Source organism: Gymnoscopelus microlampas (genome assembly GCF_963454915.1).
Source record: "Gymnoscopelus microlampas genome assembly, chromosome: 14".
In the NCBI taxonomy this organism is placed as follows: domain Eukaryota; kingdom Metazoa; phylum Chordata; class Actinopteri; order Myctophiformes; family Myctophidae; genus Gymnoscopelus; species Gymnoscopelus microlampas.
Window position 1 is genome coordinate 17,352,562 of NC_139951.1, and position 23,375 is coordinate 17,375,936.

At 41.0% G+C, this 23,375-nt stretch overlaps 1 protein-coding gene across 1 annotated transcript in view; it reads right to left on the reverse strand.

Annotated features, from left to right (window-relative positions):
- The window catches only part of LOC311061002 (AT-rich interactive domain-containing protein 5B-like), a 138,327-nt gene that overhangs the window by 34,668 nt on the left and 80,284 nt on the right, over positions 1-23,375 (reverse strand). Inside the window, exons 5-8 of the mRNA XM_084079468.1 lie at positions 4,331-4,488; positions 3,288-3,534; positions 1,676-1,728; positions 543-640 (exon numbers count right to left, since the gene is read on the reverse strand). Of these exons, the coding sequence (XP_083935594.1) occupies positions 543-640; positions 1,676-1,728; positions 3,288-3,534; positions 4,331-4,488 (556 nt within the window). The remainder of the gene's footprint in view (positions 1-542; positions 641-1,675; positions 1,729-3,287; positions 3,535-4,330; positions 4,489-23,375) is intronic.

The following is a 23,375-nucleotide window of genomic DNA, read 5'->3' on the forward strand; positions in this document are numbered from 1 at the left end:
CACACACGCATGCACACGCGAACGCACTGGCGCTCACACGCGCACACACACAAACAGGACCTAAGTGCATGATATCCACAGTTCTCTGGTAAAACACTATTCCATCCAATGCACCGATAGCATATCATTTTGTATTGATGGAGGATAACATGTGCAAAGATTGAAGACTTCAAGATATTAAAAACAGCCGTGCACACGTGCGTGCACACACACACACACACACACACACACACACACACACACACACACACACACACACACACACACACACACACACACACACACACACACACACACACACACACACACACACACACACACAATGTGTGATTTCTAGAAGGTCACATTGTACTGTTTGCCAAACAATGAGAGGAATATATGTTTTTTTCTGCTTGAGGGTCTTTGGATGTAACCAGTGATCCATGACCCAGAACAAACACACACACAAACAAACAAACACAACAAATACACACACACACACACACACACACACACACACACACACACACACACACACACGCACACGCACACACACAGTGTACCTTTCATAGTGTCTGCGTGTGCACGTGGCTGCGCTGGTGCTGCCTGGATTTCCTCCCAGCTCATCATAGACATTCTTCCACTGTCTCCTCGCGGTGATCTAGGGATCGATAGAAGAGTATAACGTATAAAATAGGGCTTAACTCTAGGGTGTACACAAATAGATAAATAAATACACCTTCATTGATCGCATGCTGGGAAATTCTGTTGTCATGGCAGTTATGAAACGCAGGACAGAAGGCAGAAAAATAGATACAATTAAGGGTAGAGGAATAATAATAAAACGAGATGTGGAGATAAGACGTTTCTGCCCGACAGCAACGATATAAAAGCAGTCAAATGTAACCATAACAAAATGACAACGACGGAGAGCGAGACGGGGAAAAAGAAGTGAAAAGACATAATAACGTGTCCATTTCCATTGACCAGCCAAAGCTGTTCCCTCGTTACGTTCCCAGAACGGCGGCAAACACCAACACCGCATTAGCAACCCAAATTTATGTACCGACCGGAGTGGAGCTCTAGATGAATAACAGTGTCGGCATTAGGGTCACACTTATTTCCAATTCAGCCCCGTCCGGCAGAGTGAAATTTACATTCAAATACATAAACATGAAGATAATGTTTTATGAAAAGCCTCATGAAGGATGGTGTGCGCTGCTGTCCCTCGACGTGCATCACGGCCGCGACGCAAACAAAAGTGTTGGTCTGAATTTGGAATAAATCAAAGTAATGCGATTCATCCAGGAGGAGAGGGGGGGGGGAAGGCAGGGTATGTGGTGTTCGCTCTGCAAATTGATCCCTCGTACCCCACAGGGAAGAGCAGTAATCAGTTTAAAGAGGAGAGAACACGCAGTATTTCCAATTTAAGTCATTCAAGCCAGGTTGTTTAGAACGAGAATGTATCGGCCTCAAGTCCATTAAGGGTTTAAAATGCACGTACACACATGCAAATGCACTTACGCAAAATGTACGTAGTGTATGTATGTATGTATCAATCAACACGCAAGCATACTGTACAATACACACAGAAGAACATGGGCGCACACACACACCAACAATTGTTCACTCTATCACTTTTGCAGAACAAAAAGTACATACAGGCACACACACGCGCACACAGTGTGAAACTCACCAGTTCATATCCTCCCAGTTTCTGAGCACCCTGAAACATGGTCCAGAGGTTTACTGCAGGATAGAGAGACATATATCAGCAATTTGTACTCGGAAAGTAGCGACACAAAGTGATACTGTAGCCTGTCTTCTCATGGAGAAGAGGAGAGAGTCCTGTAACGCTGCACTATCGTATAGTGTCATATAATATGTTTATAATGTACTTGCAAGTATCTGTAGCCTGTTAGCTGAGAGATAGACTATGCTCTAATAACGTATGTAGGTATGCACTATGCGTATGGTTTCCACAGTACGTTTTGGGGGAACAAATGTACCTTCTTCTCTGAATATAGGGTTGCAACAGTTAATCCAACCAATTGATTTAACCCATTAAGACCGGGAACGCATCTGTGTCATTTTAATATTTCTTTGGCTATTCAAAAATAGCAGATCTACAAGCTCATAGCGCGGCACCGAGTGCCGCGCTACGAGCTTGTAGATCTGCTATTTTTGGAAAATGTGTGCAAATCTTTGAATATATATATTTTTAATTTAAAAAAAATCTAAATATTTTGTAGAATCGGAACCTCAGGTCTTAATGGGTTAATTGATTATGAAAAATCACCAATAATCAATACGGTCATAAAATAATAAGATTAATAATTGATCCCTATTTTGGTCATGTCGTTATAGGCCAAAAAATATACAAAAAAAAGCACTTCTCGATTATCCGGTAATCGCAATGAAAAGACTGGATAGTTGCAGCCCTGTCTGAATAGCATTTAACATCCACAAGCAGTGCTGCGGTGGTAGAGATGCTGAAGGACACCACAGCAGGGGTTATTGAACCTTGACTCGCTGAATTGATGGCGCTCAGTGCAGTGAAAAGAGATGGTTCTGTTCTACTGTTGGAGAGTCTAATCATCTAATGGGTACTTAGACACTACTTGATGTTAATTGATTGAGCCATTGATTGATTCTAATTAAGTGCAATAAAACTGTACTGCTCAGTATGTGATGGAGTATCCAGTTGGTGGAAGAAGTAATCACATCATTTTACTTAGGATGTGAAAGTAAAAATAGCATTACCACAATATAGAAATGTTACTTGAGTAAAAGTCCAAAAGCATTGGCGTCAAAATATACTTACAGTACCAAACTAAACGTATGTTTTTGAAAATAGGTGATATACAGTACAAGCTCTACAACAGTCAAAGTATAAAATAATGTCAAAGTGGTTGTTAATGTATGTTTTGTAATACTATTCTAAATCTTAAAAGTAACGAGTAACTAAATCTGTCAAATAACTGTAGTACTGTACTTAAATCGTCTCTGTCGGGTAGAAACCTCATATGTCCAAAACTGTTACTTTTCAGGATTCAAATTCAAAAGTAGCAGATCTACAAGCTCGAAACGCGTCGCTTCGCGCCGCGTTTCGAGCTTGCGGATCTGCTACTTTTGATGCTTTTGTGTGATGCTGTAGTATGATCAAGTCGGGCATCAATTTACCAAAAAACACAAAAAGTTAAAATATGGGGATAACAGGTTTCCGCCTGACAACAACTAAATAACTTAAGTACTTAAGTACTTGAGTAAATTGACTTGGTTAATTTCCGCCACCGGGAGCAACGTACTCTGTTTGAAGCCCAGGTATGGGATCCTCTCGATGGGCGTCTTGCGCTCCTTCATATATTTATAGAGGGACACCAGGAAGGCCTGCTCCTCCGCCCTGCACTCCTCCGCGCCTCCTCCTTCGACCCCGCCCTCCCTTTTCTCCTCCGCCGAGCTGAGCGACGTCCTCTTGCTGCAGATGTTACCGTTGTTGCTACTGCTGCCGCTGCCTTTGGGCTTGGATATGGCCGTCCTGTCACCTGCTTTTACCTGAAGGACGGTGGCACGCAGGAGAGATGCCAGGACAGGGAGTAGGAGTTCAGGGGAGGACAGAGAGAGAGGGAGAGAGCAGAGAGAAAGAGAGTAACAGAGAGAGCAAGAGGAGGGAGACCAGAAAATGTTGAACATAAGCAGTTTTTTCTTTTCTCTATACAGACGGCTGACATCACAGATTCCAGTTATTGGATTAACCCATTAAGACCGGGAACGCATCTGTGTGTCATTTTTTGATTTCTTTGGGCTATTCAAAAATAGCAGATCTACAAGCTCATAGCGCGGCACTGAGCTTGTAGATCTGCTATTTATTTATTTTTTCGTGAAAAGTTGTGTAAATCTTTTAGTTTGAATATTTAAAGCGAACATTTGTAACTCAAATCTTTGCGTCTGGGAATACTATAAATGTCTTCTAATTCATAACAGTTTTTTTTTTTTTTTTTTTTTTTAAGTATGTTGCTATCAGTGTTTCTCAAACCTTTTTGCATGTCAAGGACCCCCAAAACGATGTGTATTTGTCCACCAACCCAGAAGCAAAGTTTTGAGTTACAAACGTTCGCTTAAAAAATATATATTCATTCAAAGATTTGCACAAATGTTCAATTTTTTTCAAAAATAGCAGATCTACAAGCTCATAGCGCGGCACTCACTATGAGCTTGTATAACTGCTATTTTTGAATAGCCAAAGACATCTAAAAAATGACACAGATGCGTCCCCGGTCTTAATGGGTTAATTAAGGGTATGTGACACAACAAAGTCAATAGATGGGTAGATAATAGTACCGTACTGTACCTTGGCGCTGCTCCTGCCCTCTGTGGTGCCAGCCTCCTTGGCAGCCGGGGAGCCCTGGCACTGACCCTTCAACTCTGACCCCTGACCTTGACTCTGGGAGTCTCGCCGCTGAGACAGGGACGGCTTCTTTTTCCGGGGACGTCCCTTCAGGTTGGGGGCTATAGAGGACAAAGGAAAGAGAGACGCGCGATTTATCAGAGTCATGCGACAAAGTGCTATAAGAGTAACCCACTTTTTTCAGAATAGCATTTGGGTCTTCAGGGGGCTATTGTTCTGATTTAAGGCCGTTAGACCCCCATGAGCGATGCGATAAATGATAGAAAATTGCAGTGAGTCACTTGGTCTAATTTAATAATCGACAGATTATTGTTCCGCTTTGTAGGAGTGACATTACTTGCGTCTTATGGCTCTGTGGTTAGTAATGTGGGAGGGACATTACTTGCGTCTAATGGCTCCATGGTTCGTACTGTGGGAGGGACATTACTTGCTTCCTATGACTCTATGGATAGTACAGGAGGAGTGTCATTACTTATGTCTTATGGCTCTATGGTTCACGGGAGTGTCAGTACTTGCGTCCTATGGCTCTACGGTTGCCAGTATGCAGAGGAAACTGCATCAAGTCTACCACACTCCAAGGCAGCCTCACCTAGACACAGGATCTGACACCAATTTTGACCTGATGGTCAAGATGCAATTTATCCCCGGAGCAAGCAGGCAGGCTCTATTAGCTTAATGGTAAAAATGTTGCACTTGCACAGGAAACTGGGTTCAAATCCGGGGTAGAAGAGGAAAGTTACATAGTGCAGCTTTGAAGGCCCTCCTAAAACCTTTACACTGCATTTATTTCTTGCACTTTTATGTTTTTTTTCCTTATGTGCAATAAAACAAACTTAAACAAAACGAAAACGAAACAACTGTAATATCTCGGCAAAACATTGGAAAATATTATTGACGTGCGTCAGTTTTTCAGGTACACAGAAAAATGACCAGTGTTAACTTCATTCCAAATGAAACCAAATGGACCCTATGGGTCCATTTGATTCCATTTTGTACACTCTCGGGGGTTAAATGAACACTGAGGACCTTGTCAGTGTAGTCGACAGAAGAACATGCACTCGTGAACACTCCATATGGCACATTGAGCTACCAGGACTCCCCTGATAACAAATAAAGCATCAGGCTTGAAAACAAAGCTTCATTATAGAGTCCTGCTTTCCTCCTGCAACAAACAGCCATCAAAAATCCATCTGTCCCCTGTTGAGACCACACATCAGTCAGTCAGTCAGCAGTGGTGGAAAAAATACTCTCATTTTTTACTTAAGTAAAAGTATCAATAGTGCAATGTAGAAATACTTTGTTACAAGTAAAAGTCTGGAATAAAAAAATTACTTGAGTAACAGTAAAAAAGTATTGGTATCAAAATGTGCTTTAAGTACCAAAAGTAGAAAGTACTCATTATGAAGAATGTCTCGTTTCAAATGTATAAAATGTATACAAATCTTTTGAAAATAGCAGATCTACAAGATCACAATGCGTCACATCGCGGCACATTGCGAGCTTGTAGAACGGCTATTTTCAAATAGCTGAAATGTATATAGGGCTGAAGTTGTTAATGTATGTTTTGTAATAATAATCAAAATCTACAAAGTAACTAGTAACTAAACATTTCAAATAAATGTAGTGGAGTAGAAGTAAAAGTATTAGAAATTGGAATTACTCAAGTAAAGTACAAATAACTCAAAATTGTACTTAAGTACAGTACTTAAGTACATGTACTTAGTTATTTCCACCACTGTCAGTAAGTTATGTCCTAGCCGTCCACCAGTTACACTTTCTCTGCCACTCTGCTCATATCACAGTGTCAGGTGTTTTCTGTATCGCCATCGCCCGGGGTCAGAAGAACCACTGTATTTATTTATTATTATTTGATCTCATGGATACCGACAATAATCCTTTCCGACCTCTCTCTCTCTCTCTCTCTCTCTCTCTCTCTCTCTCTCTCTCTCTCTCTCTCTCTCTCTCTCTCTCTCTCTCTCTCTCTCTCTCTCTCTCTCTCTCTCTCTCTCTCTCTCTCTCTCTCTCTCTCTCTCTCTCTCTCTCTCTCTCTCACACACACTCACTCCAGACCTGAAGCCGATTCTACATGTCTCCTAAATCTCAACAGTTTTCTGAAAAACCTATGTTTCTATATCAGTGGTGCTCAATCTTTTTCATGTCAAGGACCCCCAAAATGATAGGTATTTGGCCGCGGACCCCCATCAAAATATGTTGTTCCAGGGACCCCCAGAAGCAAAGATTTGAGTTGAAAATATTCGCTTTAAAATATATATATATTCAAAGATTTTCACACATTTTCACGATTTTTCAAAAATAGCAGATCTACAAGCTCGTAGCGCGGCACTCGGTGCCGCGCAATGAGCTTGTATATCTGCTATTTTTGTATAGCCCAAAGTGTAAAATAATGCTTTTTAGCTCAAATCTAAAAATGACACAGTTCCAGGTCTTAGTAATGGGTTAACAGCACTGTCCACGGGTGAATCCAGTGGTTTACTGGCATCTTAATCGTTTCATACATGATACATAATCGTCTCCGTCGGGTGGAAACCTCATTATGTCCAAAACTGTCACTTTTCAGGGTTCAAATTCACAACGCTTCGAGCTTGTGGATCTGCCACTTCTGTGTGACGCTGTAGTGTGATCAAGTAGAGCGTTAATTTAAGAAAAATAAAACACAAACACATAAAGAACCTGAAACAGGGATGCCAGGTTGGAAGTGGTTAAGGATTAAGTGATTAGCTTCGTAGTGACTCATCCTAAAAAAAACACCAGTGGCTCATCTGGGGGCGCCCTGCGGGTGACAAGACACTGGGACTTAATACCTGATAAGAGCTTAGAAGACTTTGTGGAATGTTCATGTTATTTCTTTCTACTGATTCACTGACAGTTTGATCTCTGGAAAAAAAGAAAATTCAGACCATTAACCCTTTAAGGCTGGAAAAGCATCATTTGTGTCATTTTAAGATTTATTTTGCTATTTTTTGAAAATCGTGAGAGTTTGTGCAAATCTTGGAATATATATTTTCTTAAGCAGACATTTGTACAATATTTAGTTACAGTGACCCCCAGAAGCAAAGATTTGAGTTACAAAAGTCCACTTAAAAAACAAACAATTCAAATATTTGCACAAAATGTTCATGATTTTTCAAAAAATAGCAGATCTACAAGTTCATAGCGCGGCACTCGGTGCCGCGCTATGAGCTTGTATATCTGCTATTTTTGAATAGCCAAAGAAATCTAAAATGACACAGATACGTTCCCGGATTGAACGGGTTAAGTATCCTTGACAATTGCATTTATGAATTGAAATGGTTATACTCTGTATCTGCTCGTCTGTCTGCTCTGTCTGCCAGTCTTGTCTGTCTGTCTGTCTGTCTGTCTGTCTGTCTGTCTGTCTGCCACTATGTATCAACAGGAGCAAACAGGTTGTGACATCACAGCGCTAGGAAAACAACATTTTTACCACCGGGGTGGAAATGTTACTCAGTATCAACTAGATATGACATGTCTGTTGGCTAGCTCCTCTGTCAATAGCTACCCTCTTTAACCACTCCCGAGTCCCTGCTCTCTTGTCCTGTATGAATGACTATAATCCAGACCGCTTGTAGATCTGCTATTTTTAATATATATATATGTTTTAAAGCAAACATTTTTAACTCCGATCTGTGCTGCCGTGGCGTCCCTGCAACAACACATTTTGAGATGGGGGTCCGCACCCAAATACATATCATTTTGGGTGGTCCTTGACATGGAAAAGTTGGAGCACCGCTGATATAGCAACATACTGTTAGGATTTAGAAAACATTTTTTAGATATGTATTTGGCCGCGATCCCCCATCTCAAAATGTTTTGTTCCAGGGACCCCCCTGAAGCAAAGATTTGAGTCACAAATGTTCGCTTTAAAAAATATATATATTCAAAGGTTTGCAAAAATGTTCTAGATTTTTTTTTTAAATAGCAGATCTACAAGCTCATAGTGCGGCACTCTGTGCCGCGCTATGAGCTTGTAAATCTGCTATTTTTGAATAGCCAAAGAAATCTAAAATGACACAGACGCGTTCCCGGATTGAATGGTTTAATAGTAAGTGTTTAACTGTCCCCTATGAACATAGTGTATGAATGCACAGGGTGCAGCACTTGTGTAATGTTGTGTTCTGTGTTGCCGTGCACTGAGAAACAGTCTCTGACGGCACCAACAATCTCCAAGACAAATCCCCACATCTTTACTGTACTTTTGAACGATTACAGAAGCAGCCTACCACTCATCTTAGACACTTTTAACAACAGACTTTTAAGCCGTTACATATTGATCATTTGTTTATTTCCAAGTCTATTAACCATTTAACGACAGCGGTGTCCCGAAAACAGGGACACCAGTTTGAAAGTGATTAAGTAGCCTTTCCAGGTGTTGTCTTCAGCTCAGTACTGTACATTAACCCATTAACCTGGAACTGTGTCATTTTTAGATTTGAGCTAAAAAGCATTATTTTACACTTTGAGCTATTCAAAAATAGCATATATACAAGCTCATAGCGCGGCACCGAGTGCCGCGCTACGAGCTTGTAGATCTGCTATTTTTGAAAATGTGTGAAAATGTGTGCAAATCTTTGAATATATATATTTTTAAAGCGAACATTTTTAACTCAAATCTTTGCTTCTGGGGGGTCCCTGGAACAAAATATTTTGATGGGGGTCCGCGGCCAAATACATATCATTTTGGGGGTCCTTGACATGAAAAAGATTGAGCACCACTGATATAGAAACATACGTTTTTCAGAAAACTGTTGAGATTTAGGAGACATGTAGAATCGGCTTCAGGTCTCAATGGGTTAAAACTCTGGCTGTGTTTGCTCGGTAGTGTAGTTCCATTGATTGACGTTTTACTCAGAAAAGACTAACACACATTGTGATCATGTTTTTTCATGCTCCGATTTCACATGAAGCTCACATAGTCGTAGCAGTAAAAGTTAAGTGAAAAAAGTAGCTTTCAAAGTGATCTTCTTAAATTCCCTGTACAGCAGAGTTGATGCGATGGCAAGAGCTAGAGAAAGAGAGAGAGAGAGAGAGAGAGAGACATAGAGGTGACACAGGCACGTGATGCCAATCTGTCAGCATTCTGTACCAAATGAAACAGCACGGTGAAATTAGAGAGAGAGAAGAGGAGAAAGGGGAGATGATGGATGAATAGAAAGAAAGGCAGCAGAAAAAAAACTGCATTGGAAATCTTTCTTTGGCTGCACCTTGTAATGTACCTGAAGGTTCATTAACCATAAAGATCTACAAGCTTTAAACACGCGTTTGCGTGGTTACAATAGGTGGCATTTTAAGAGTTTTAAAGGAGCTACACCATGAATTTAAAAAATAATAATAATATTTGATATCATATTGTTTATGTCCCTCAAACGTTTTTCAAAAGGTTTGAGCCTAAATCAAGCCTCAGATATACTCATTCCAACTAACTTCTCTCTGGCTTATAAAGCACTTTCACCTGCAATACCACATTGTCCTGTTTAGCACGGGGCGCTATTGAGCCAGTTTGTATGCATGTTATGTCCTGGTTCTGTGTGGAAAAAGTAAAAAAAAAAAAAAAATGAAAAAATGAAAAAAAAAAAAAATGAAAAAAAAAATATATATATTTTTTTTGGATTTTTTTGTGTGGTTAGAACTGAAAAACGGGAGGAATTGTTCCCAGACGTGACGTAGGGTGGGGGAACAAATCTGACGGACTGTTTTCAGACCAATTTACATAAAAACCACAGATAGCCTATGAAAGCCTGCATGCTCGAAGTCGGGTATTTGTTGGAACAGAAGAGAGGTGGGGGAGACCAAAAACACACAAAAATGAAGAAAAAGTTAAAATTCATGGTGTAGACCCTTTAAGCATATTTTGATTGTCGTGATAATTATCGATAATCTCAATCATTTTGGACACAATAATCGTGAACTGTAATTTCCCTTCATTTCATCTCTAGTTCAGTGTGCAGTCCAGGGGTTATGTTGTTGTGTCAGATGGAGCTTGAAGTCACTTGCATCTTGGACCCCTCCAAAACCCAGCCCTCATCCCCCCTTAGTCTTTTTTCCGCCCCATATGCTCCTTTATTGTGTGTATGTGGTTCTGGTGTGTGGTTTGAAGCCTAGCAGAGAGCTAACTGCTGCCAGGGATTGGGTATATGGGTAATTGGAAACTCCGGGGGGAAGACATGCAATAAAACAAATGAAATGCACAGGCTTTCACAAAGATGTCTGGATATGCAGACAGATGGAAATGCAACTGTACACAAAGTACAGTTATATGGAAGCTTGCAAATGCAGACTCTAAACACATTCTTGTACACGCACACGCACACACACGTACACACACACACACACACACACACACACACACACGTACACACACGCACACGGGAGTCCTTAAAAGTGCAGAATGTGAAAAATGCACTCCATCATGTCTAGTATTTCATGGTTTAAAGCGGCCGCGCGGCTTGTGTTTTTTAATAACGCTAACATTCAGTTAAGCTAAGAGTCAATCCATTCAGGCCCTGCAGCGCTCGGCCTCTTGACTTTGCCTTGGCTGTCATTCATTAAGTACTTATTGGGCCTCATTCATCATGCCGTATTTGTTCTGCCTTCACTCAATACTGTACGCAACGACTAACACTATCTGTTGATCTGAGCTCACATCCAGTCCCCTGCCGCATTAACCCATTCAATCCGGAAGACGCTCCGCTGTCATTTTAGATTTATCTGGCTATTAAAAAAATAGCAGATCTACAGGAGCTTGTAGATCTGCTATTTTTGAAAAATCGTGAAAATGTGTGCAAATCTTTGAATATAAATATTTTTTTAAAGCGAACATTTGTAAAATATGTTGTTCCAGGGACCCCCCAGAGGCAAATATTTGAGTTACAAATATTCGCTTTAAAAATATGTAAATTCTAAGATTTTCACAAAATTATCAAGATTTTTCAAAAATAGCAGATCTACAAGCTCATAGCGCGGCACTCGGTGCCGCGCTATGAGCTTGTAGATCTGCTATTTTTGAATAGCCCAAAGAAATCTAAAGATGACAAGGATGCGTCCCCGGATTGAAGGGGTTAATGTTGTTTCACACTCCGTCAGATCACAATTTCCATAAAGAACAGAGAAACGGACGAGGTTGACGTTCAACGTTAAAGGCGCCGTAATGAAAAGTGCAATATCGCCAAAAAATGCGACTTGTCCATTTAGTCTGCGCAGTGACCGTGAAAGTTGTTGACGTACTTTTTTGGCTGTAAAACCCCTCATTTGCCTGTTCTATTTTCTCACCGTTTAGTTTCCGTCGTGCAGTTCAATTACAACCTTTGTTTGTCATCTTGTTTGCTTTGTAAAATGTTATTATATATAAACCCCTTGGTGTTATTTATTAATTTGTCTATCTCACCTGCGTGCATTTGTTTGTGTTTATTTTTCTCCTTTCTGCATTTCAGCATTGTGTTTGTTATTCCTTTTCATTTCACCTCTGGGCTTTATCTGTATGAAGTAATGTTAACAGCAGTGGCACAGTGTAATGGAGTTGTTAACATTCAGCTATAGTCTCTGATAGAGGTCAACCACACTTCCTCTATAGATCCGCCCCCCCCCCTTTCTCTCTCTCTCTCTCTCTCTCTCTCTCTCTCTCTCTCTCTCTCTCTCTCTCTCTCTCTCTCTCTCTCTCTCTCTCTCTCTCTCGCTCTCTCTCTCTCTCTCTCTCTCTCTCTCTCTCTCTCTCTCTCTCTCTCTGTGACACACAGCATACAAATGACAGCATCAATGGATTCTACTCACTAATAGACACACACAGTCTTGCAAGTGCACTTGTGCGTGCACGCGCACACACACACACACACACACACACACACACACACACACACACACACACACACACACACACACACACACACACACACACACACACACACACACACACACACAGGTGTAAACTGACACACGGCAAGCACTCACAATTACAGCAGTGTGTAGCAGCGTTAGAAAAGTTGTATTTGCCTCCACTAATTCAACTATAATGCTTTCAATCAGATTGAAGTGTCATTGCCAATGACACGCACAGATCTGACGCACGCAAGCATCGCACACACACACACACACACACACACACACACACACACACACACACACACACACACACACACACACACACACACACACACACACACACACACACACACACAGATCTGTTCTACAGCCCTTCACTGTTTTTGCTGAGTCATCAGAGTTATGTCACAGCCTTTGTTATGTTACAGCAGTGTGTGTATGCGTGTGCGTGCGTGCATGTGTGTGAGTGTCCAGGCTAGCAGATGCTGTGTCAGTCTTAAGCACTGGTGTGTGCGTGTGTGTGTGTGTGTGTGTGTGTGTGTGTGTGTGTGGGTGTGTGTGTGTGTGTGTCCCTGCAGGCGGTGTCCCCTGGAGCCCTCCACTGTGGATGTCTTATTTATAGCCGCTACTGTACCTGCTTATTGTACTGCAGCACCTCACACACACTCTGGATCAAATACATACCACATTCACTGCTTTATACACACTATCATATTACCCAACTCCAGTGGAGGAAGAAGTACTCCAATTCATATGATTTTTTTCCTTAAGTAAAAGTAGCAATACCTCGGCTACAAGTAAAAGTCCTGTATACAAAAGTATTGGCTTCAAAATATATTTACAGCAAGTAAAAGTACTTAAATCTTTAAAAAAATATTCGCAGACCTACACTACTCTTGAGGTGTAGTGGAGTAGAAGTATAAAGTATCACAAAATACTACAAGTACAGTACATTACTTGAGTAAATGTACTTAGTTTTACTTTCCACCACCTAGCCCAGCTCTCCCGCCCGTAAATATTGTCTTTATATCGTGTTCACAGGACGGCGTTAGTGCAGCTATTTTCTTTTGGATAACGAGCGCTTGGTAGGTCAAAAAATAAATAGAGTCCTGCATACTCTGCACAATATGTACAACAACTCTATTCTGACAGCCTAGAGGTAAACCTGTACATTATAACGGCCAAATAACATGTAGGCTACTTAGTCTTTTTTTTTTATACGGCATGGTCTCATTTTCTCCCAACAGAGCTGTGACCCTGGATAACCCCCAGAGTCCATGAGGGGTTTCCAGGGGGGTCCCCAACAAAATGTGTTAATATAGCATAAAAATCAGTTTAACGACTTGAACTCGATATACATCGGCTATTTAAAAAAAAAAATCATAATAATTGGAATACTTTTGAAACATTTTAACTACACACATCTTGTATGGGGGTCCCTGGCACAAAATATTTTCAGATGAGGGTCCGTGACAAAATACATTAATTTGGGGGACATGAAAAAGTTTGAGAAGCACTGATGTACAAAGTCCCTGGTCTCTTGCTTTAGCGTGGTGCGGACAGAGAACAGAGCAGAAACCTTTTACCTCTTGTTATTTACCTTGCTAGGAAGTACTGTAGCAGCACTGCTGTTATTTCAAAGATAAGACCCATGAGTTACTGCAGGCAAACAGGGAGAACAGACACTTTAATTATTTATCGACTATACCCCCCCACCCCCTAGTCTCTCTCTCTCCCTCTCTCTCTCTCTCTCTCCCTCTCTCCCTTTCTCTCTAAAGGGCCATTCACACTGAGCACTATAACTATAACTATAAAAAATATAGTTTCAAAAATAGTTCTAAGTCAAGTGGATGCCAGAGTTCACACCAACTATAAAATAAATACAATGCTGAACGATATAGTTATAGTTATCTTTATAGTTATAGTAAGCAGTGTGAACGGCCCGTTACTTTGCTTAATTCTCTTGCAAAGCCGCTGTTTCTGTCCTCATGTTCTTCTCTCCATGTTTATGTTTTTAATACTCTAATACAGTTAGGTGACGTTATCACATTCACTGCTGCTGTTTAAAGGACACACGCCCTCTAGTGGCAGAAAATGACCTTCTGTTAATCAATAAGCGGTGACGTCATACAATACATATACTTGGGGAGGAGAATCTACTCAGATACACAGTGCTGGACAAAGTACTCAACCCAGTGCTTGAGAGTCAAAGTACAGATACTCCCGGTCAAATTACTCCACTACCAGGGGAAGTTACTCTGTCAAATTTGTACTTGAGTTAAAGTACTGGAGTAGCCTGATTATCTGACTGAAGCTAGAGAAGCAGTCCACGTGAGTGGACGGATCTATATGATCTGGAGCCAGGCTGGTACAGGATTACTTTAAAAACTACTTACAAAAACAAAATCAATAATATTGAAAAGCTCACAAGGCGTCGCATATAGTGAGGCATTGTGAGTACATAAGTCAGGCTTCAGTGGTCAAGCAGCCAGGTTACACACATGAAAGCTTTGGGTGAAAATGTCAACGCTTTTCACCACTTAAACCCCAGCATCCATTTTCTGGGGGGAACATTAGCCAAAAATAGCAGATTAGATCGGCTATTCTTGGCGAAGAGATCTTATGTTGCGCGCCACCTTATCCCTTATGCCTACACTTTTTATGCATTTTTTTTTTACTATTTTGAAATACATTTTAAAATAGTCGATCAACGAGCTCACAACGTGTGATCAGCTATTCGAACCATTTTAAAATGTTTTTCAAAATGGTAAAAAATACCCCCAAAAATTGGCATAAGGGACTTGACCGTTTGCTCTGTACTTGGTCTGCTCTTTCTCTTGGTCTGCTCCCTCTACACACACTCTCCGAAAATAGCCGATCTACAAGCTCATTAGGGGAAAATAGCAAATATGCGATCTCACAGCGCCTCGCGCTGCGAGCCGTTGTGAGCTTGTAGATTTGCTATTTTCGGCTAATGATTCCCATCACACAAAGATTTGGCGGATCCTTTCTGTAGTCACTCTGAGGACCCCCTAGGGGTCACGGACCCCCTGTTGAAGACCCCCCGGTTTAAACGGCTGAGTGAGTTCCAGGAGCGGCAGTGTTTTTAATCACATTACCTACATTAGGTAGAAACATGATCGTTCAGACTAGAAGCTTGTTTCTCACTTTGCTGCCAGCTAACTGGAATCATACCCAGCTAAACACTGAAACATATCTCTAATGTATCACCACTGTTAGGATGATGATATACACAGTTAGGAAGGAAATTATCGGTGATGGTGTATTGCGAGAAGTGTAAAGAAAAGTGCTTTTTTTCTCAGAAGAGGAAAGAATATTCTAAAAGGTCTTATCTTTGTTGCCTGAGAACAATGTCTGTGTATATTGTTATATTAGCATAGGAACAGATTTGACATTTGGTATGTATCTGAGTTTAATATGTTTGACATGTGGTTATAATTGATTAGGAACAATATTGTCTTGTGTCATTTGGAGGCGAGTACACCGTACACGTGCATAATTAGCGGTGACATGAGGTTTCATTTATCAGATGTCTATTTCCTATAAATACCGTAACACCACTGATTGCATCACGTCAACAAGAGAGGGAGGCACGTTGAGCAATGCACTAATGTGTTGTTGCTGTCGGGCAGAAACCTTCTATCTCTGTGTTTTGACTTTTTGTGTTTTTTCGTAAATGAATGCCCTTCTTCATCATACTACAGTGTCACACAAAATTAGCAAAAACAGTGATGCACTGTGAACTTGTATACATGTGTGCTATTTTTGGATTATTATTATTTTTAAGCCAGGGAAAGTAAAAGTGGTTAAGTGTGTCTGTGGGTTTCATGAATATTGATGAACAGTGCCCAAATGAAAAGTATTAACAAGAGCCTGTGACTAAATAATAACTACATTAGATCCACTGGAAAACATTTTTTATTATTATAATTTTTTTTACATTTCCTGAAAAGTAACACTTTTGGACATACAGTACAAGGTTTCCACCCGACAGTGAGGATGTAAGAAACAGAACAGAATTCATGCAACAAGCAGTGACACTGCTAACGCGGAATAAAAGTCATATGAATATTTAATATGACTTCAGATGTCTTCTCGTTCCATGACGGGTAGTGAATACCGTTTGATGTTAAATGTAAGGATGTATTCCCTCTGAACAAAATGTAAGCATTCCACGCGTTGCTAAATTCATCTCCATAAATTACCCAAGATATCCATTGTGTGTGTGTGTGTGTGTGTGTGTGTGTGTGTGTGTGTGTGTGTGTGTGTGTGTGTGTGTGTGTGTGTGTGTGTGTGTGTGTGTGTGTGTGTGTGTGTGTGTGTGTGTGTGTGTGTGTGTGTGTGTGTGTGTGTGTGTGTGTGTGTGTGTGCGCGCGCGCGCGTGCGTGTGCGTGCATTAGCATAAGAATTGCTGATGCAACAGCACAAGTCCCCCAAGCGCAAAGCTCGGCATGATCAGCCGTGGCTAGGATCACACATCAAGACACACACGCACGCACATACAGTACGTGCGCACACACACACACACACAAATGCCCACGCACGCACACCCACACCCACAGGGAGAGAGAGAGAGAGGGAATGGGGTGCTAGTTTTGCTATCACCTGTGTAAATATGGAAGTGGAAAGATGTATTTAATATTTATAGAATGGGTGTACAGTCTTGTAAGTTTCATTGCCTTGGGGGATGACCAACCAAAGTTCAGCAGAGGCAGCAGATGTAGGATCTGTAACACTTTTTCAATTAAAATTCAAAAAATAATTAAACCATATTAAAAAAAAAGCTGTTTAACACCGTTAAATATGCAGCGCAATCCCCATCCTGCTCCAATCTGCACAAATTATTAGGAAAATAAGCAGATGATGATTAGGTTTTAGTCGTGATATGGCTGTGTAATAGACCAAATAACAGGTCTCTGCTTACAAAAGGGAACTGAGATAGGAACTGCAGTACAGGCTGAGACTGGGCCAATTTCACAATAAACAGTTAAATGATATTTTCATCCAACTTACATCAGGATAGACATTACAATAAACCAATTCTAAAGAGTACAACGTCGCTGTTGAGCAGAAACCTCTTATCTCCACATTTTTTGTGTTTTTTCATAAATGAATGCCCTATTTGATCATACAGCATTCCACAAAAGTATCAAAACTTTTGCTTTTTTTTTATTTGAATCCTGAAAAGTATCAGTATTGGGCATATGAGGTTTCCACCCGACAGAGACGAGGAGCACCATTCTAACCCCACATTAAACAATTGTTGCTGTTGGGGGGAAACCTATGTCCAAAACCTTTACCTTTCCAACCCGCTCTCACTCCCAAGGTGTCACATTTTGTCAGTAGTAGCCCTGACACGTCAAGTTTTAACATGACGGGAGCCATGGCGACGACGCATGTTGACAAAACTATGCCTAAACCTTAATCCTAACCCTAACCTCACAAAAATATACCTAACCCTAACCCGGTCCCTAACCTCACGAAAACTGTGCTGAGAGAAAAACAAATCTAGAGAGAAAAATAAAAATGCACCCACAGCGGGATTCGATCACAGGAGGTTGCACCTTCTAGGCAAGTGCTGCTACCATGTAAGCCGTTGAGACAGCTAACTATCCTACTATAATTCTAGTAACCTCTGTCTGTCTGTCTGTCTGTCTGTAGTGGTAGGTGAAGCTACCCGGTTCTCCTCAGTGGCTGGACCAATTGCTCTGATTTTGCACACATTGACCATTACCATCTGAACTTAACTGTGAAGCCCGTTTTTCAATTTCATCAAATCTCAGCTTCTTATTAGCGTTTATGTGTCAAACAATGTCGCCTCCCGGGTTGCCAGATCATGTGCGCATATCCCCCCACGGATGCGTCGACCGGGTATGGTCTAGTTCTATTGATTCGGATAGTACTTGAAGCTCCAATACGTGCGTTTTAGTGTTTGTAGTCCTATAGTGACACATTAGGGAGTGAAAATGACAGAGTGGCAATAACTGACGCCTATGTGTGAGAATGTGTTGACCTTTCAGGAAATGTAAAAAAAACTAAACCTGTCTTCCAATGGATCCAGTGTAGTTATTATTTATATAATCATAATGCTCTTGTTAAGACTTGTCATTGGTTAGATATTTATAAAACACACCGACAGACTTAACTATTTTCAACCTGGTGTCCCTATTTTGGGCAAAGGCAAAAAACTTTCAAGAATTTTCCCAAAATAGCTAAAAAAGGAGATCTACATGCTCACAACGCAACACCACTCTCTCTCTTATGACAAAGTATAAAATAGGTTGTTAATATACAAAAAAGAAAAAAACTTGATGATTGCAGATGGAATATGGTAGGCTATTGTAAGTAAGGATTGTGTGTGGGAAGAGTAAGAAATAATAACACCATTTTTCTTGGTGAAAAGCAGTATTTCAGAGGACAATCCATAACAGGCTTGTACTGTATGATTCTCATCTTGTTATTTAGTTGATAAATCTAAGTCAGTGTGTTCTATAAGTTTGTCCACCCAGGCTCCCCTGGTGTTTCTCTGCCCATCAATATTTCATCCAGTCAGCTCCAGTTCTGACGCTCAAAGCTTCATTGGCCTCATTCAATAGCCCTGCCTGTCACTTCATGCTTCCCTCGATGGTTATTGCATAAGATCCAAACCAAAACAAAAGATGGTTCAACTGGGTGCTAATGACAGAATTGCACTCCTTCACAGGCACAATATTAGCTTGACTTTATTAAAGCACTTTGTTTTACATGGAGGCTTATGCTGCAGACAACAAATAACACTAGGGGCTGCAACTATATCCATTATTTTCTTAGTGATTATTCTATTGATTACTTTTTCAATAATTAATGGAATAATCAATAGGGCCGTTTAGAAAATATATAGAAATGCATTGATCAATTATCTAAGCCCTATTTTAAACTGGTCGGTGTGCAAAGACGAAAGAGAAAATGGCAAATGTACAAACTCATAAAGCGTTGCTTCGTGATGCATTGTGAGCTTGTAGATCTGCTATTTTCACTATTATAGTTTTTTTAGGGGAAACGTTCTGCCTAAAATGACATGCCCAAAATAGGGGTTGATTATTAATCAATTATTGTATTTTATTATCGATTATCTTTCATAATCAGTTTGAACTGTTGCACCCTTAAACAACACGCAGCATGTGTGGGCCCATTTAAAAGATCTGCCCATAACTTCTCCATGTAGAACACTCACTCTTACAAAGAACTAAAGTAGGTCATTGAAGGAGAATTACGCCCCCCCCCCCCCCCATTATTCCTGAATAAATTGATTTCAAAAGCAGCTTTGAATAGAATACTGTAGATTGGCATTGTTAAAAAACAACAACGATTAGCCTGCTCAACAATTTGAAATGTGTTTTGTGTCACAAGAACTTTGATATAATTTGGATCCTCATACACAGTGTTAATTTGACACTGCAAGCATCAGAAAACAGAATTGTGTTTCTCATAAAAGACAGCGAAAGAATGAATACATACACACTCTTAAAACCAGAGGTCTTCAACTGGGGGTCCGGGACCCCTAGGGGGTCCTCAAGAGTTACTACAGGGGTTCCGCCAAGTCTTTGTGCGGTGGGGAACATTAGCCGAAAATAGCAGATCTACAAGCTCACAACGCCTCGCGCTGCGAGGCGTTGTGAGCTTGTAGATCGGCTATTTTCGGAGAGTCGGTGTCGAGGGAAAAAGAGCAGACCAAGTACAGAGCCAACGGTCAAGTTGACTAAATATTGAGGGTTTAAAGGTTAACTATCTGAAAATACACATTAACATGAATCCAGCTATCTATGAAATACATAAAGTTTAATCTGCAACACAATTTTATACAATATGTAGTGGGGGTCCCTGCTTCATCTCTCCCTCTCAGCTAAGGGGTCCTTGGCCTGAAAAACGTTGAAGACCCCTGCTTGAAACCATTAACTGTGTGTGTACAGTAGCTGGGTCAGTGTGCCGTCAGTGAGGACAGCATGTTGAGGAATTGCAGATGAGGTTTTAGTCACTGTTATGCACAGCAGCTTACATGAAATGAGCAACTGTTGACTGTGACAGGATATGGTCGCTGTCAGGCAGAAACCTTGTATCTCCATATAGGTTTTTTTTGTTCTAAATGAATGCCCCTGCTTTGTCATACTACAGTGTCACAGAAAAGCAGCAGAAATAGCCAATCTACATCTATTTTTGTTATTTATTTTAACAAGAGCTTGTGACTAAATAACACTACATTGGATCAGTTCCTGAAAAGTAACAGAACAAGGTTTCCACTGGACAGTGAGGATATCGACTCTGTCGGGTGGAAACCTCCAAAGCAAAAGCAGCAGATCTACAAGCTCAAAGCGAGTCGCTTTGCGCCGCGCTTCGAGCTTGTGGATCGGCTACTTTTGATGTTTTTGTGTGACGCTGTAGCATGATCAAGTAGGGCGTTAATTTACGGGGGGAAAAAAGAAAAAGAGATAAGAGGTTTCTGCCCGACAGCAACAATATACAGTTTGGCTTGTTGATGGACACCAGCAGTCGCTGGGATTAGCTCTTTTTAGCCCTGCCAGCAGCGGGGCGCTAACCATGCCAATGTACTGTAGGTCGCACTGGTGGGAAAAGTACTCAGGTTTTTTACTTAAGTAAAGCAATGTCACTATGTGGAATACTCTGTTACACAAGTAAAACGCCTGTATTTAAAATATATGCATCAAAATATACTTTCACTACAAAAGTAAAAAATACTTTTTTCAATTCTTTCACAATTTTTCAAACTTTTTTTTTCCTTTGAAAATAGCAGAAATACAAGCCAGCTGTGAGCTTGTAGATCGCTTATTTTCGAATAGTCAAACTATAAAATAGGGCTTAATTGGTTGATGTATGTTTTGTAATAATAATCTAAATCTACAAAGTAACTAAAGCTGTCAAATACTTGCAGTGGAGTAAAAAGTACAACATTTGCCTCTGAGATGTAGTGGAGTAGAAGTATAAAGTATTGAAAAGTGGAAATACTGAAGTAAAGTTAAAGTAGGTCGGCCTGTACATCCGTCCAAGATATCTTTAAAACGGCTACCCGGAGAATGACTCCTACTGATTTTTGGTGACCCCTTGGTCTTTCCTCCCATTAGAACAAAAGCACCTGCACACAAGATATCTCCAAAAGTCATGGCATGGGCACTTTGCCACGAAATTTGGCCTGGCACGACCACAGCCTTGTTTTGCGTTTGTATTTTAAATGAATGTTATTTATTCCGTATCCTCTGGGCCTCTGCCAAGCAACAATCATAAACCAAAACATTTCATTTCATTACACACTTTGTCCTTTGCGGTTCTTTCGTCCTAATTGGAAATCATCACTCCAGTGGTGGACATAGTAATCAACCCCAGTACCTGAGTCAAAATATTACTCTCACTACAACTACTCACTACGCAATTACTCGAGTGAAAGTTGCTCTGTCAAATTACAGGAGCACTTGCTTCTAAAAATACTTAGGTATTCAAAAGTACAAACTTTTAGCTCACAATGCATCACGATGCAACACATTGTGAGCTACTGTATGGTTAATTCATAATGTGATTTTTTCCCCCCTTCCTAGAAATGTAACATAGTCAAAAGTACAATATTTGTCTTGTAGTGGAGTGAGAGTACTTAGTTACTGTCCACCACCGCATCACTCCTCTGCTAACTGCACCGTATGTCCTGCATGTATATATGTCCTGCATGGTTATGATCCCCTTAAGGACCTTGATAGGAATACAGGCCCCGGGCACTTTCACTGTAACTAGTCCACTCAGCATGGCATTTAAACACATTACATAATGGAACGGACGGCGGTCTGTGTGCTAGGAAAACACACACACACACACACGCACACACGCACGCACGCACGCACGCACGCACGCACACACACACACACACACACGCACATGCGCGCGCGCGCACACGCAAAGTCGGCTGGGAAAATATGCAAACTGTGTAACATTTATAATTCATAGACAAGCGAAGGAAAGGCACACCATCGGCTCCATGTCATTTCATGATAAGGCTTCTTGGAAGGATGGAGATTGCCTCTGCAAATAAATATGTGCCACTTTTTCACTTACTGGTTCTGAGCCGGGGCAAAGACGGCCCTTTTGTTTCCCGTCAACGAGACATGAGCAAACGAGTTTGAGTAAACAATCATGGAGAGCACGTTTTCCGTCTCTTTGTTGCATTCAGGAGCCCTGTTGGGTTTAAGCCATTAAGACCTGGAACTGTGTCATTTTTAGATTTGAGCTAAAAAAAGCATTATTTTACACTTTGGGCTATTCAAAAATAGCAGATCTACAAGCTCGTAGCGCGGCACCGAGTGCCGCGCTACGAGCTTGTAGATCTGCTATTTTTGAAATATCGTGAAAATGTGTGCAAATCTTTGAATAGATATATTTTTAAAGCGAACATTTTTAACTCAAATCTTTGCTTCTGGGGGGTCCCTGGAACAACATATTTTGATGGGGGTCCGTGGCCAAATACAGATCATTTTGGGGGTCCTTGACATGAAAAAGATTGAACACCACTGATATAGAAACATAGGTTTTTCAGAATACTGTTGAGATTTAGGAGACATGTAGAATCGGCTTCAGGTCTCAATGGGTTAAAACCAATGCATTACAAATCTGTGTTATTATTATATGGAATACACAGACACGCGCGCACGCAAGCATGCGCACGCACACATTATGTACTGCAAAAATTGCACCATCTCACGCTCTCTTTCTCTGTCCTTATCTTTCCTTCCCACCCTCTCTCTCTCCCTCCCTCCATCCCTCTCTCTCTATTTCTATATAATTTAGCTGGGGACCCCCCTGGAACCCCCCCAAGGACCCCTGGGAGTCCCCGGACCCCACTGTGAGAACCACTGGTCTAATGAACAGTACAGTACTTGCTGTGTCTTTATGACAGGCATCTGCCACTCATAGAGATTAGATAAGCAAGAGTCACCATTCAGAGAGCATGGGAAAGTCAAAGCAGTGATATCATGTTACCTTCTGAAGGCTCCGTCGCCGTTTTAGTGGAAATCACATTATGACACACACGTGCACGTGCGCGCGCACACACCAAGGGCCCCAGCATCTCAGCATTCATTCC